Raw genomic sequence first — 15,801 nt, 5'->3', positions numbered from 1 at the left:
GTCTGCTTTACCAGCCAGTCATGCTTCACCACACTGCCAACTCTCTACCCAGAGGAAACCCATAGGTGGGGGGAAAGCGTTCTGTTCCCGTTCGTTACAGTTGGCCCAGCACAAAGCCCTCCATGGGTCCAGTTGGCCGCTGTTAATTGTCTCATTCCTTTCTCTTATTTCCATCCTCTCCCCCCAGGCACAACAGAGTCTTTGTGAGGGAAAAACTCTGCGTTTGTTGGTGCCCTGTGTGTTTCTTTATTTAAAATGAGCAAATTACAAATACTAGGAAGCATCAGTAAACACCTTTAAGCAAATGAATTTACATAAGTGGCAGCTTGATTTTCAAGGACCTATTTCTATGATGGCAATCTTCTCTCTGTCATCTTCTTTTCTCTATGTGTGTATGTGATCTTCAGCGTGTCTCTCCCAGAGGAGCCCCCCAGTGCCCCTCCTCAGAATGTCATTGCCAGCGGCAGGACCAACCAGTCCATCATGATCCAGTGGCAGCCTCCGCCCGAAAGCCACCAGAACGGCATCCTCAGAGGCTACATCGTCCGGTAAAATCCCCCCCACCCTAACACATGCCATTGCCTTCTTTGCCTGTTTTTCCACATTCTTGGGAAGTGACGCAGTCAAATTTGAGTCTGTTAAAACTTCTCTGAATAAACAGACTCTGTTAAAAGCTATACATAGTACATTGTGTCACAGTATTAGATTACTCTTTCCTCATGAAACTCACTTGTCTCTGTTAACAAAGCAACTTGAAAAATATTTTATCTGACGTACAACCAACCTTTAATTACTGGGCTGACTTGAGCAAACATTGTGACTCTAATAGACGGAGTATGCAATAAGCCAAAGTGACTGTAAATCCTCTAAACCTATAATTAGCTCGGGTCTCTGTCAGACTTTTTATTCATTACATCCAAATGAAACCGCAGGTGATTTCCAGGCAATGTCAAAGCTGCCTGTGGGATTTGAGGTGCCGCTTTGCTGGTGCTTTGTCCCCCTCTAGAAGGAAGACAGGTGTACTGCAGCTGAATACTGTGACGTCCTTTTCTGCGGAGCAAGAAACGTGGAACAAAAACACATTTTTACCACATTTGTAAATTAGAATATTATGCAAAATATAATTATTTCAGGAATTTTATTCAAAAAGTAAAGCTCTTTAATATATTCATTCGACAAAAATTTTAAGTGTTTGATTCTGTTAATCCCAATGAAATATGGCTTACAGCTAAAACCCAAAGAAATGGAAAATTTTGTTTCTCAGAAAACATATGTATTTAAGTATGTAAGTGTAATCAACTTCAGTTATGGAACTGAATTGCTGTAGAAAATAAATTTTTTTTGATGTTCTTATTTGTTCAGATTTTATATTCCGGATCTTTATATTCAAACTTTGTGAATTTGTGTTTCAGTTACCGACTCACCGGGCTACCTGTGGACTATCAGCTCAAGAATATCTCCAGTCCGGATGTTACCACTCTACTCCTAGAAGACCTCATCATCTGGACAAACTATGAGATTGAGGTGGCTGCCTACAACGGGGCAGGTTTGGGCATCTTCAGCCATAAAGTCACAGAGTGGACTCTTCAAGGAGGTAAGGAACTCATCAAAAATTTGATATCTCGGTAAATAAGTTTTACCATAAATCTTTCTTTGGCTACACCTCAAGAAAAAGGAATACTCAGTGAACAATGAAGCAAAGGGATACCTTGGTTAAACCACATGCTGGTACTTTAAGTAGTGTGAGCAGGTGCTGAGTCCTGGTTGAACGTTTTCCTACAACACAGGAAATGTTCTTTCATTTGGTCAAATTTCCATTGACACGCTTCAATACAACACTCAGATACTAAGATGTTTTTAGCTATTGACCTTTTGTGGCTTACCTTCTTGGAAGTTGTGTCCTATGTAATATTCTATGGAACTACTGGAATAACTTTTCAAGGATATTCCAATTTGTTGAGATGCAACTTTACATAAGACAAATTTGGAATAGCTCATGTGGAGTAGCTTTAATAAGTTTTGTGTACGTCTGGTTGAATCTGGCTGCCTATTTTCTAACTACAGGTATTCTATACACCTAAAAGTCCCTAATATCTAAAGCAGTCACAAGTACACCCACAAAGAGCTCTGGTATTAGGTGTTTCAGTGGGAGAGTGATGGCAGTATCTGCCTTGACCTGCGCAGCAGCGATCAATACTGACAGCAAAACCGATGCGCACAGACTTTAAACTATTAGTTGAAAGGCACGTTAACACCCTCTTTTTCTAATATCTTTCCGATTCTGCCTCTTCCTTTTTTTTCTCCTTTTCTTATTTTCCCAATTCTTTTGCTTTCTCTCCATCATTCATCCAAGTCCCAACCATCGCTCCAGGAAATGTGCAGGTCGAGGCGGTCAACTCAACAGCTATCCGTTTTACCTGGACTGCTCCGAACCCTCAGTTTATCAATGGCATCAACCAGGGCTACAAGGTCAGTGGGCCCCCAACAGTGTCTTCACAACAAGCCATCACATCCATTGACAGAGCTGTCAGTGCAGAACATGCTCTATTACATGTAGGAAGAGAAGGGAAAAAGCCAGAAGGCAAACAATATCCTGCACCAATGAGAACAATGGACTGTGTTTTCCCATTTGTCAGTTGAAGGTTGTTCTCTTTCTTTAGCAGCATTTCTCTGTGACTTGCTTCTCATTTCCTGTCTGTACCCGTCTGCTACTGTGTATATCTTGAATTGTCCAGTGCTGATAGAAAGTTTCTCTTTTATTGCAGAGTCAAGTAATATTTAATTTTCACCGTTTATCAGTTTTGATGTGGGTGAAAATGTATGGAGTTTGACAAAGTTGCTTTTTAAAAGAAAACCACGAATAATAAAAAAATAAATGTATTGAAAAACTTAAACCACTGTCAGTTCTTAAACATCTAACACAAGTAATTATAACTTATTCTTATGGAATTGGAAAAAGTAGGTGAATTTTCCTCTGTTTTTGTTTATTTTACAGAAAATAAAATAAAAATGCAATTAGTTTCTTAGATTTTAAAGGGTTAACTGAACATGTAGAGGATGAGTGATTAAACAGGCACAGGGGAACACAGTTTTGGGAGCATTAAGCCTCCTGACTTACTTCTTTAATAAACATTTGCTTGGCCTAAAAACTGTAAATCAGCCCAAAAAATTAACCACTGGGACTGATTACTTAAATAGCTAATTGGTCAATCCAGTTCCCATTTGTCCCTGTAGAGTGTGTAGCTATCATTTATGGTGACATGATATCCCATCTCTCTTGAGCAAAATCTCATAGAGCTTTTCTGCTATTCCTACGTTCTCCTTCATTCAAAACATCACCGGGGCACTTTTCTAAAAATAGACTAAACCAAGATGCCAAGTGATCCCTAGAGTCTTTGGTTGTCACAGTAATTTTCTTACCCATTGTCTCTCCTCTTGTTGTTCTAGTTGCTGGCCTGGGAACCTGGCAAAGAAGAAGAAGTTTCTATGGTAACAGTACGACCGAACTTCCAGGACAGTGTCCACGTGGGATATGTGACAGGTCTGAAGAAGTTCACTGAGTATTCCACCTCGGTGTTGTGCTTCACTACACCTGGAGACGGCCCCCGCAGCCCACCTAAGGCTCTGAAGACTCATGAGGACAGTAAGTTACTTTTCTTCTCACTCTGCCATCCTAGCAAAAGAAATCAGGCATCCTATAGCAACAACATCCTTTGGGCAAGATCTATTATTCATGCAGAATCATGTTGCAGAGATGCTGATAAAAAAAAAAAAGTGTATTCTGCATCCACCCAGAATCTTCTTAATTGGGACATGACTCTCTTAGTAGCTAAGCTTTAAAAGCCCATCTGCTTGCTGTTGGTTAGTTTGATTTTGCAGAGTTAGATTTACAATCCAAATGTTGAAATGTTCAAAAGTAAATGCCGGAGTAAATTATTTGCAGATAGAACTATTTGCCCATTGGCAATGCTCATTATTTTTATTTTTCAAATCAAGCCCCCGGTGCTGTAGGCCACCTGAGCTTCACAGAGATCCTGGATACCTCTCTCAAAGTCAGCTGGAGTGAGCCTAGTGAGAAGAATGGAGTTCTAACAGGTAAACTTCCCAGTTTTCATGAGAAGTGAAGCAGAAAAGAAAAAAAATACTGTTTTTATATCTGTCAAAGGTTTGTGAAATGAGGCCAATAACAAGAGCCAACCCTGAGATGGTATTGTGGTAGATTGACCTCAATTATTGTGCTAAGCACATGGGAGCAACAGTAATATTTGTTGTTTATTCTATTTGAGCTGCACGCCTACAACTGCCTGGGCTAGCCTGAAAATATACCTTTATTCTTCTGAGACAATTGTCAGAAAAATATTTCAAAACATATTCTGCAAGACAAAAAGTGTTCTCGTCTTCTCATCTTGGTCATAATAACTCTACCACAAACATGTTAGCTGGAGTAAACATGAAGGTTGCATCAATCTCTGAGAAAAAAAAAAAATTAAGCCCTTTTGTTGTGCATGATAGAATAATTTATGAGGCATCCCAACCACTAAAGAAAGTCCTCATGAGTTATGTGTTTTCAGGAAGTCACAAATAAAGTTGTGGAAGTATGTAAGAATGGGGAAAACCTTTTAAGTTGTTGGAATAGTTGCAATGCCAGTTTTATATGTATCTGTTTACAGATTTATAGTCTTTTCTCAGGGTGTATTAGACCACACAATAACAGTGGTGTCTATTGGTTTTCACCACTTTCACTAGGAATAGTTGGAATTAAATAGCTCCAAGTTTTGTGAATCCACAAAAACATCTTCTGAAGTCAGAATTCTGACTTTATTTATATTCACACCTATAAACATGCACACATTCATGCTTAGATAGTAGGTAACTTGGGTTTTGTGTCTTACCTAGGGTTACATTGAGTTGTTGCAGGACTCTTAATTACTGATGTGTTGCTACAGTATTTGACTGCACAAAATCCTTAGAAATTCATTGTCACTTGTGATGCTAGAAACAGTTAGGCTGGTCAACACACATAAGTAGCAAACCCTCTGTTTTTCTTCCATGGTTAAATTGGAAAAACTTTACTGATAAATAATTTCTGACTTTGCACCATATATGCAACAGATGTATATCAAACGTTGAATTTTTAAACATTTTATCATGTTACAACCATAAACTTCAGTGTATTTTTTAATTCAGATTATTTTTGATTTCTTTTTCAACAAATAAAAACACAAAAAGTGGATGGCATATTTATATTCAGTCCCGTGAACTCTGATGCACCTAAATAAAATCATTTGTACAGAATTTATACCAACTACAAAATAGAGTTCATCTGTATCTACACCATGTTCCAAATTATTATGCAGCTGGAGTGAGCCTAGTGAGAAGAATGGAGTTCTAACAGGTAAACTTTTACGTGTTAGGTAAATTTAAGTGTCATAAAGATTAATTCTTTTGTTGTGCTACTAAATTTATAAATGGTATTATGTGTCAGGGCTCTTTGAATCACTTTAATTAATTTCAGAGAGCTGGGTTGATTAGTTTGTCTGGTGAGCTCAATTAAAGGAAATCTACTTAAGAAGGATGTTCCACATTATTAAGCAGGCCACAGGCTTCAAGCAATATGGGAAAGAGAAAGGATCTCTCTGCTGACAAAAATCATCAGATAGTGTAGTGCCATATGACAATGTATGAATACATTAGATATTTAACAAAAATTGAAGCGTTATACTGTGAAGAGATTTGTGGCTGAACAAAAATGGGTTTGTACAGATGAAGGCATAATGAGAAAGGTTTCTGTTAGACAAATTCATCGGATTAAGAGAGCAGCTGTTAAAATGCCCTTACAAAGCAGCAAACAATTATTTGAAGCTGCTGGTGCCTCTGGAATCTCAAGGACCAAGACCGATGCCGTTGTTTCTTACTCATTCTGCTGCATGTTGGCACGCAAGACTTAACCGACAGCATCCGGTTTAGGATTTTCAAAATAAAAGCTCATCCAGACTCAATACATAGAACAGACATATTTAATTATTTCTTGCGCGGCCCGGTACCAATTGGTCCACAGACCGGTACCGGTCTGCGGCCCGGTGGTCGGGGACCACTGCTGTAATAGTTCATGACTAGACTGACCATCATTTGCATTGACCATTTAAGAAAATATGAGAAAATATCACTTGCATAATAATTTGGAACATGGTGTAATGCGGCATGGTGCAGCTGTTCTGTGAAAGCCTTAGAGGTTTTTTCCAGTGGAAAGATTTGGTTCACTGTTATGTTATAGAATAAGCACTGTTGAATCCATCATTCGAAAATAGTATAGATTATTGCACACCTCCAATTTTACCAACACATGCTTTCCATCTAAACTGGGAAATGACAGCATTAATTAGAGAACCACCAAAGACTGCACAAAGCTGCACAAGCTGTAGATGTCCTAAGGCCAGGTGAAAAATCTGACCGGTATGATAGTGAGAGATAACGGGAAAATGGATGGAGCAAAATTAAGGCATTCCTGAGACAAAACCAATTAGAAACTGAAAAGAACTTGACACTGAGGCAAAGGTTCTGCTTCCAGCTACACAACAGCCCTAAACATAGAGCCAGGGATGGAGTAGTAACTGATACAAACACATCCCAAAGTTCTCCGACTTTTATTTTTATTTAAAACCCATTTATTATTTATTTTGTATTTCACAGGAATGCACTACTTTTTATTGATCTTCCACATAAAATCCTAATAAAAAATGTTCAAGTTTATAGGTGTAATATGATAAAATGTAGCAGTTAAACAGGATAGGAGCACTTTGCATTTTTTATTCATAGTACAAATAATAAAAAAATATATATACATAGTATTATGTACATAAGTACATTGTACATTATGTACCTTCAGAACATACATATTTTAACATTTTTCCCAGGACATTTTAATGTGCCGCACAGTCCCAGGAGACAAACACCGACATGCCATGTGAGATTACTGATTTGGCAAGAAATGCTGCTTTAATGCTTTATGCAATCACATGAAAAGAGCTGCTGGCCAAGGAGCAAATTACATTAACTTTGAGAGGTTGAGTGTGTGTGTGTGTGTGTGTGAGTCTGTGCGGAGGATGTGTGAGCACGGGGAGGTATAATCACTTGCTGATTAAATTTGCTATATTCAATTTTTGATGAAGTTAATTTAATATTTCTGTTAGCTTTCCCCACAGCAGTGAGCTGAGGGTTGCCATTGTTGTAAAACCACTGCAGAATTTTCACAGCAAGGACTCGTGCTCTATTTAACCCGTCTCTGCTGCTGTGTCAGGATACCGAATTTCATGGGAGGAGTTCAACCGGACAAACACGAGAGTCACCCACTACCTGCCAAATATCACCCTTGAGTACAGGGTCACGGGCCTTACCGCTCTCACTACATACACTATCGAAGTGGCAGGAATGACCTCCAAGGGCCAAGGCCAGCTGTCCTCCTCTACCATCTCCTCTGGGGTCCCACCAGGTCAGTGACCAAAGATGTAAACATTGTAATAAATTTATTCCAAAAACATTTCATCAATGCTACTCCTACTAAATGCTTAAAAATTGTGTAAAAATGTATGGAATTATCTTTCTCGCTATAGAATGATAGAATAGTTTGGAAATGGCTTTTTGACCATCTCTGGATTGATGGGAAGCGACCGTTGATTCTCTAAGGTCAATGCTGACGTCTTTCACCCAGGCACACAGGTTAACCAGCGAACTGTGAAACCTTATAAATTTATAAAGGTGAACACACTTGCTGATGATCGGTTAATCAAGGACGTTTTCTCATTGGCTGATGTGTGGTTCATATATAAGCTCTTACAGTAAAGTTGGGGTTTGTAAAACTACAACCGTCTCACGCTGTGTTTCAGTTTATCTATTTCCCACAGCACACACTTATTTACTTTAACTGTTCAGTTTATTGTCGGATCTCATTATTCTAATAGAAAACATCTTTTTTTGTTGTTGTTGTTTTTGCAGGAACTTTATGACACATTTTACTGACTTGTCTTTAAAGTGTCCTCTCATTGCTGGTTTGTAAAACAGACTCCAGTGAACCAGTTCCCATCAGTCTTTAATTTTCAATATTTGGAGAGAGTCCTTTAGAGGAGATTGAATGGTTGCATTTATAGGCTCCGAGGTGTACCCATACTGACAATGACCTGTTATAAAAAATGAGGTCATGACTTATTTGGTACTCATAAATACAAGCTGTGGGAGGAAAAAATACCACACTGCAAAATAAAACTGAGTAACTACCTTTCTGCCTATTTCTCTGCTCTTGAGCAGTTTATACTTGCACATGCAAATCCCAATCATAGATTTCAACCAAGCTCAACTAATCCAAAGGACAGAATTGTAGGCTTGCTCATTGTAATCAACGAACAGCTTGGAAAGTTTCCCCAACACTTCCTTTTGTTTCAGATTTACTACTTCACACCAAACCAGGTGAAAGAGGTCCATTTTTTGCCTGCTAGCAGACACAATAAATTCTCAATTCTGTCACCCCGTTTGGGACGGAACCAAAGAATATGGAGTATTTTCTATCCATATATATATGTGTGTGTGCGTGTGTGTGTGTGTGTAATATGTATAAATACACACACACGTACATCTGGCACACATACACAAAATATTGGCTCTCATGGGAGGATTAGGGGCAATTACAGTCTTTAATGGTTTCATATTTGCAAACTCTTGAAACAGGAGCACAATGCCAGCGGCAATTACTGGAGCTGCATTCAGACGCCGTACATCTGTGAAATCTGGGAAATGACAGGCTGTTATATTGAGAGCAGACTTCAGTGCAGCAGTTATAGTCCCCAGAATGGCAATTACCCCCATTGTATGTGCATAAAGAAAACGCCATGTGCCTGCAACTGTACCATAACGATTGAGCTAAAAGCAACCTCAATAATTCGTCATGCAAATAATTTTCAAGGTGGTGATTTTACCACAAGACATATAATCTGCGTTTCATCGGGAGTAAATATACTTGCATTCGAGCAATCTTAGGGGGAAAAAAGTAAAGTATGCCAAGGGGAGTGATTATATATATTTTTTAATGAGGGTACTTCTGTATGCCACTGTTCGACGTTAATGTCTTTCTCTAGGATTCATGGAAGCTATATTCTGCTTTGGAATGTCTATATGGAATGGTAATTATTAAAAAAAACAAAAACATCAGGCATGAGAAAAGAGTTTGAGTTTCACACAAACCTGCGTGGTGAGACACAGAATCAAAAACTTTAGACATGGACGCACACAAAAGTTATCTCTTCAGATTTGTTTTCCGTTTCCGGATTACCCGTAAATAATCCATTTGTATTGTTTATTCAACTCAAGTCTAAACAATCATGGTATCAGATTGAATCAAGTCTCCATGTCTGTCCTGTGTAATTGGCTTTTATAGCTTTGTCTCTGTCCGTATGCTGTGTATAAAACACTGTTACAAATCTCACTTGACTTTAATGTCTTAGCTGAATTTGAGGGATGTAAAATAAATAAAAATAAGAATAATGGCTGACAAATCCACATGTGTATTTGTACTGCCACAAGAGGGCAGTGTGGTTGATGAATTTTGCTAATAATAACCATCTTATATGAAAGGCAGCAAAACACAAGGTATTAAAAGGGATTTTCTTTTCTCTCTGTTTTCTGTTGTCTCTGCCTTCTTACAGAGCTTCCCGGCCCTCCCACCAACATTGCAATAACCAACATCGGTCCACGCTCAGTCAACCTGCAGTTCAAACCCGGCTATGATGGAAAAACATCCATTTCCCGTTGGCTGGTAGAAGCCCAGGTGAGCCAAGCTTAAAACTGCAAATCAAGAATAAACCCTCAAAAAGACAACCATTATGCATGATTATCTTTTCCCAAATATATACAGTGTCTTGGTAAAATATTTTCACCTTCTGCATCAATTTTTTTATTATATTTTTTCATGTAACAACCACAGACTTCAGCGTATCTTATTGAGATTCATTTGATGGACCAACATATAATTGCTAATAATTTTGAAGTTGGTGGAAATCTGACAAAAAATGTTATGCGTTTTCATTGAACCTCTCTTGTGTGATTTTTCTAAATAAAATGTAGGGCAAACAACTTCCTTAGTGGTATCAATTAAGTAATAGAGTTCACGTCTGTCATTTAATTTTAGTACATCTGTACTCAGCAGGGCAGTTCTAGTAAATGTTCCCAGTAGAAGGATGCAAAAAACACAAGTGATCATACATTTACCATTGCTTCCCCTGTTCCTTGTAACAACCTACAAATACACAGTGCCCAGCCAGTAAAGATCTTTAAAAGTCCAATAAAGATTCACTTTTCCCTTTGGCATTATATACAAGAAGAGTTTGAATCATTATCCTAAATAGTTGTAGAGATTTTCTGTTTTATTTTTGTCTCTTGGCCTGCTCTTGTAACTGGGCTCGCAATATATGTTTTGTTGCCCTTTTATATCTATGTCTATATATATATATATATATATATATATATATATATATATATATATATATATATATATATATATATTTACAAATTTTTTGTGTTTCTGTCTTTGGTATCTTGCTAATACATGTTGTGTCTGGCTTAGAATGGTTTTAAATCTGCTATTCAAATTAAGCTGACATTGACATTGACCTGTCGATACACTGTAAAAAGTAATAAGTTCACTTTACTTAAAAAAAGTTAGGAAACCGATTGCCTCAAAATCTTCAAGTAAAGTAGCTAAAAATAACTATGTTTAGACCACTCAGATAAAGGCAGTAAACCTGAGTACCGTTAACTCAAAATCATTAATTGGGTTAACTGTAAAATATTCATTCAGACAACTCATGCAATGGCAGTAAACTTGAGTGCCGTTAACTCAAAATCATTAGTAAAGTTGACTATAAAATGTCAATTATGACTACTTCAAATTGTGAGTTATGTCAATTAAGCAGTACTCATAAAAATAAGTTATGCTTACACGTTTAAGAGTTCACATTACTTGCAAAATATCAGGAAACCGATTGCCTTGATATGTTCAAGTAAGATGAACCAAAAGTGTTAAGTTATTGGAACGAAGAGCCAACAGACAACAGTTTGAATGGAAAAAAAATGTTTAATAATTAAACAAGTTTACCTTAAATACAAGGTTCTCAAGTGTGGTTACATACACACTAACCTGGAAACAAAGTTTTCCATAGACTTTTTTAGGGAAAAAAATGACATGACTTTTTTTCTAGGGTAGCCTTCAATCTAATATTGAATCCTTCAAATGGCCCTCAGTCTTTAAAACTTTGAGAATCCCTGCTTAAATGTCTTTGTTGACTGGTGTGAAACAAAAACTCAATTCTCAATACTAGAGCCTAACATTTATCATAACATTGATAAAGTAAATAATGAAGTAGTGAAGTGAAGTAATGTTTCTCCTCATTAACATAAAACCATTTAGTAGTCTGCAAGTGCAATGATGCTCTCTCCAACAAAAAAGAATCAAACAAGAAATAAAAATCACTTTTCCAATAAGGGTAAAGGTATCAACGTTGATCCATAATGTCACATCACATTCACTCATTGCATCAGAAGATTTTTGAGTGATTGTATTTTTGGTTTTAGGGATTTATGTCCAAGTGAGAGAAGCACCCTTTGGATGAAGTCAAAGGTGTACTTCAGTTGTTGAGGGTACTCCAAATTCAGAGAATAAATAAGTCCAAAGAGCAAGCACATGGCATGTGGAAGATTTCCAAGATCATTCATGACAAGACTTCCTTCCAAAATGATGGCAGTACTTGAAGACTGGAGGTGCAGTGAGTCAGTGGAGGCCTGCCTGTCCTCAGGAATGATGGTCAGGATCCCAATGGGGGTGTGAGACACCTCTGGGTCTTCGCAGTCCTAACAACAATAGAAGCAACACCACAATTACATATCAACATAACACTTCTTTAGGGTGACCAGACGTCCTCTTTTTCCCGGACATGTCCTACTTTTCAGACCTAAAAAAATGTCCGGGGGGAATTTAAAAATCGTTAGGGATTTTGGTCAACTGCCTCAAAACACATTACATAGCTTACAGTGCATTGTGATTACATTGCCACTCCGTTCCACTACTCCATTCCAGGTTTCTTTGTATGGCAAGAATCGGCAGCTACTACACACATGTGCTACCGATTTCTTGTGCTACCGCAGGTTCTACCCCCCCCCCACACCCCGTTGGCGCATGTGTGTCCGCCGATTCTACCCCCCGCCAACAAAAAAAGAAGTGTCCTCCTTTTCAGAAACCCAAATCTGGTGACCCTACACTTCTTCATCACGGCTGCTTCTCCTACAGTTTACAGCTGTCCCACCTATGGCAGTCTACTCATCATAAGCCTTCTATAACAGTACAGCGGCTTTTTTAACCCGCCAACATCTTTATCCTTATCCCTTTTCCTTTTTTTTGTTTTGCGCCCCGGAGAGCTTTTTTGCTCTGCCGCTCCATCTTGTTGCCACTAAATAAACATGATATTTTCGACTAACGTTAGTCCCAGGCATCGCTAAATCATTACACATAAAGTTAACCTCAAAACATGGACTTACGGATGAATTATACGGCCGAGATAACGAATATAAGTTTGCTAAAAAACAGTGGGACTTACCGTGACCAAACGTAGCTGCAGCAACCGCCGTATTGTTGACAGTTTGGCGTTTCTTTCAAACACGTCGTCACTCGTCAGTGTCCAATGCGCATGTGCGTTCAACGAGAGCTGCCGAACGATGCCGAGTTTTTTGCTGGTTATGCAGATGCGTTTTGCTCACTCATAACTCCAAGTTCGGGTTACTTGCTGCTGATGAGTTTGATTACTTGCCTCAGTAGAAAGTTGTCTTTGCTAAGTTTAAGTTAGTATAGTCAACAGAGTAAGCTGGAATGAGTTCAGGTCACTTTTCTTTTTGAGTACACTTTACTTTTACATTTTACAGTGTACAGCTGTTATTTAAAGGCTTCAGAGGGCTAAGTGTAACTTTAACGCAGAGTTGTGACAAAATGTCCCATTACCTGGAAATGGAAAAATCAATCCTTACAATCCTGGTTTTTCTTCACACAAATCAGGTCATAAGAGAATGTGTTTAGTTTGGCACAAGCCACATAAAGGACAGAGCAAACATATTCTCTGTTCTGGGGCAAGTTCTAATAAATTATCCGACAGGTTTTCTCATCATATCAGACCAATACTGAGCATTTTGACCTACATGCAAGATCCTATGTGTGGTGAAACTGTTCGGAGTTTGCAGGATGATGGCTGGATGTAAATATAGGGCAATAATATAATCTTTTTAGGAACTGCATAAGAATTGTAACTGGCCTTGAGGTTTACCTTCCAATAGGACATATAAACACACAGCCAGAGCTACAATAGAACGGTTTAGTTAATGGCCTAGTGATGGACCAATCAAAGTCCAAACCTAAATTAATCTAAATTTGAAAATGTGCATTCTTAGATGCTCCCTTTCCATTCTGACTGAGCTTGAGCAATTTTGTAAAGAACAGGCCACAATTTCAACATCTACATGTGTGCAGCTGGTGAAGATATAACCAAAAAGATGAGCAGCTATAAATACAATCAATAAAATGATTCAACAAACCAGAGACTGAGTAATATGACAAAGTTTTGTGGAAATGTGTGAGTGCTATGAATACTTTAGCGGGGCACTGGAGATCTGGTGGACTGTCGGAGACTTTCAGAGATCACTCACCCCTCCTCTGCTGTCTTCCTTGCAGGTTGGGATGATAGGAGAAAATGAGGACTGGGTGACAGTTCATCACGTGTCAAATGAACCTGAAGCTCGCTCTTTGGAGGTGCCTGGTCTCAATCCGTACACTCTTTACAGGTAACACACGACATTTCACCTTGACTTCCTTTGCTATCCTAGACTCCTGACCTGGTGCCAGTTTTTATCAGATAGTAAGCATGAGGCAGGGGATACAAAAACAAAATAAACACACACACACGCACACACACGCACACACACGCACACACACAGTCATATCTGGGACCACAATCCAGCATGACACCCATCTGTGCTAAGTTTCAAACATATATAGCCCAAACTGTCACTCCCAGACAAACAGAAATTTGTCAGTTTTGAGGAACAGTCCAAGAGCAACCAAAGTTCAAGCCTGCTCCAAACTGGAAATGTATTTAACACCAGTGTCACTGTTCACTCTGTAAGAACTGAGACTCTGCTAACTATAAAAACCTCTGCTCAAAAGTCGACACCTTCCAACTTTACTGAAATCTGATAAAGCCCACACAGTACCAACAGTCAGCGTGGTGGGGGCGGCAACATGCTGTGGGACTTTTTCACTGCAGGTGGTTGCACCGCATCAAATAATGAAGAAAGAGGGATTCCTCCAAATTCCTCAACTTCACCACAAATCAATAACTGGGTTGTTTAAACTGGGACACAATGTGTTCCAGGTGTTCCAATTGGAGAATAATCCCAAACACATCCCAAGAGGGGCTGAAATGAATAAACTAGGCTAAGTTCAGCTTCTGGAATAGCTTTGACCTCAACCCTATTAAAATTGATGGACCATGTTTAGAACCTGTGTCAGTGCCAGAAAACCAACACATTTAAATAAAGTTTATCACTTTGATAAGGAGAATGATCAAACATTCAGGAAACGTATATCATAAGCTTTTTGATGCCAAAAAAGAATGAGGTTGAGGTGCAGCTTTTCTTCATTGCACATTAAACAAAGTGTTTGAATAAAATAGAATAAACTATAGAATTACAGGACTTTAAAATGATAACACAAGTCCAATTATTTTCTGTTCTGGGGCAAATTCTAATACATTAACAGGCTGTTGTATTTGCATATTTCTATTTTATTTGAGTATTTCTAGAGAATACTCTAACAAAGAAGTTTGTTCAAATATGGAGGACATCAAAATCACCTAAAAATTTATTCAATTATTTTCCACCCTTGCACAAGAAGAGTTTCAATTTGCTTTATTGTCTATGGCTTCGATACGGAGTCATGACATTTTTAGACAAACACACGGTCTGGTTGAGATCCGTTTGTGGAATTACACAAAATTACTCAGACTTCATGTCATCCTCCATGAAGCCTGTGACTGCATTTGATGGGTAATTGTCCATCTGTGCTGTAAAAAAAATGTAACTCCAACTGTTTAGCTGACCTTATACCCTGTCACAATCATCAGAACAATTCAATATACACTAAAGCCCCTCTGTCATTAGAGACAGTGTGTGGCCAGACCATCAGACAGACTCCAGATGGTTTACAGATGCTGCACTGCTATCCATTACAAGTTTTCTCCATGTTTTTTTTTCTTTCCACTAATCTGCTGAATCTTTCCTCTTTTCCCTGCTGTTTTAAATCCTGATGGGTATTGAATGTTTCTACTTGCTAGTAGTGTATGTGCTCTGTGAGTATTTGCCTTTCAAACAGGGTTGAAAAACAAGTCCTCCTGAAAAACAACATAATTGTCTCAAATTTTCAGAGTAATCAGTTCGTTTTAAGCTATAAACTAAAACAAGCTCATGATAAATTTATGACATATCTATTGCAAGTTTTGTATATAAAAAGTGATGTTTGGGTGCATGGATGAATGGATGCAACTTTTACATAGTGGTTTAGAGTACGGTATTAAAAAATATACATGTTTCTATAATAATTCAGTTGGAACTCTGCTTCCTACCATACTGTTCTTTCATTCAGTTGTTACTGCTATCTGAGCAGTTTCCATTATTACAGAGGCAAAACAGAATGAAACATCGTTTGGAAACATTGTTTGG

The 15,801-nt window shown here is 38.3% G+C and overlaps 1 protein-coding gene across 7 annotated transcripts in view; it reads left to right on the top strand.

The window, feature by feature from the left end:
- sdk2b (sidekick cell adhesion molecule 2b) overlaps window positions 1-15,801 on the top strand; it is a 315,370-nt gene that overhangs the window by 261,607 nt on the left and 37,962 nt on the right. For all 7 annotated transcript variants that reach the window (XM_044102414.1, XM_044102411.1, XM_044102409.1 and 4 more), the window contains exons 16-23: window positions 408-548; window positions 1,413-1,594; window positions 2,354-2,469; window positions 3,448-3,643; window positions 3,997-4,095; window positions 7,298-7,489; window positions 9,693-9,814; window positions 13,757-13,866. In XM_044102414.1, coding sequence (XP_043958349.1) covers window positions 408-548; window positions 1,413-1,594; window positions 2,354-2,469; window positions 3,448-3,643; window positions 3,997-4,095; window positions 7,298-7,489; window positions 9,693-9,814; window positions 13,757-13,866 — 1,158 coding nt within the window. The remainder of the gene's footprint in view (window positions 1-407; window positions 549-1,412; window positions 1,595-2,353; window positions 2,470-3,447; window positions 3,644-3,996; window positions 4,096-7,297; window positions 7,490-9,692; window positions 9,815-13,756; window positions 13,867-15,801) is intronic.

The sequence above is a fragment of the Gambusia affinis genome, linkage group LG20 (genome assembly GCF_019740435.1).
Source record: "Gambusia affinis linkage group LG20, SWU_Gaff_1.0, whole genome shotgun sequence".
Lineage (NCBI taxonomy): Eukaryota > Metazoa > Chordata > Actinopteri > Cyprinodontiformes > Poeciliidae > Gambusia > Gambusia affinis.
Note: the sequence above shows the minus strand (reverse complement) of the source record. Positions and strands in the feature narration are given on the sequence as shown.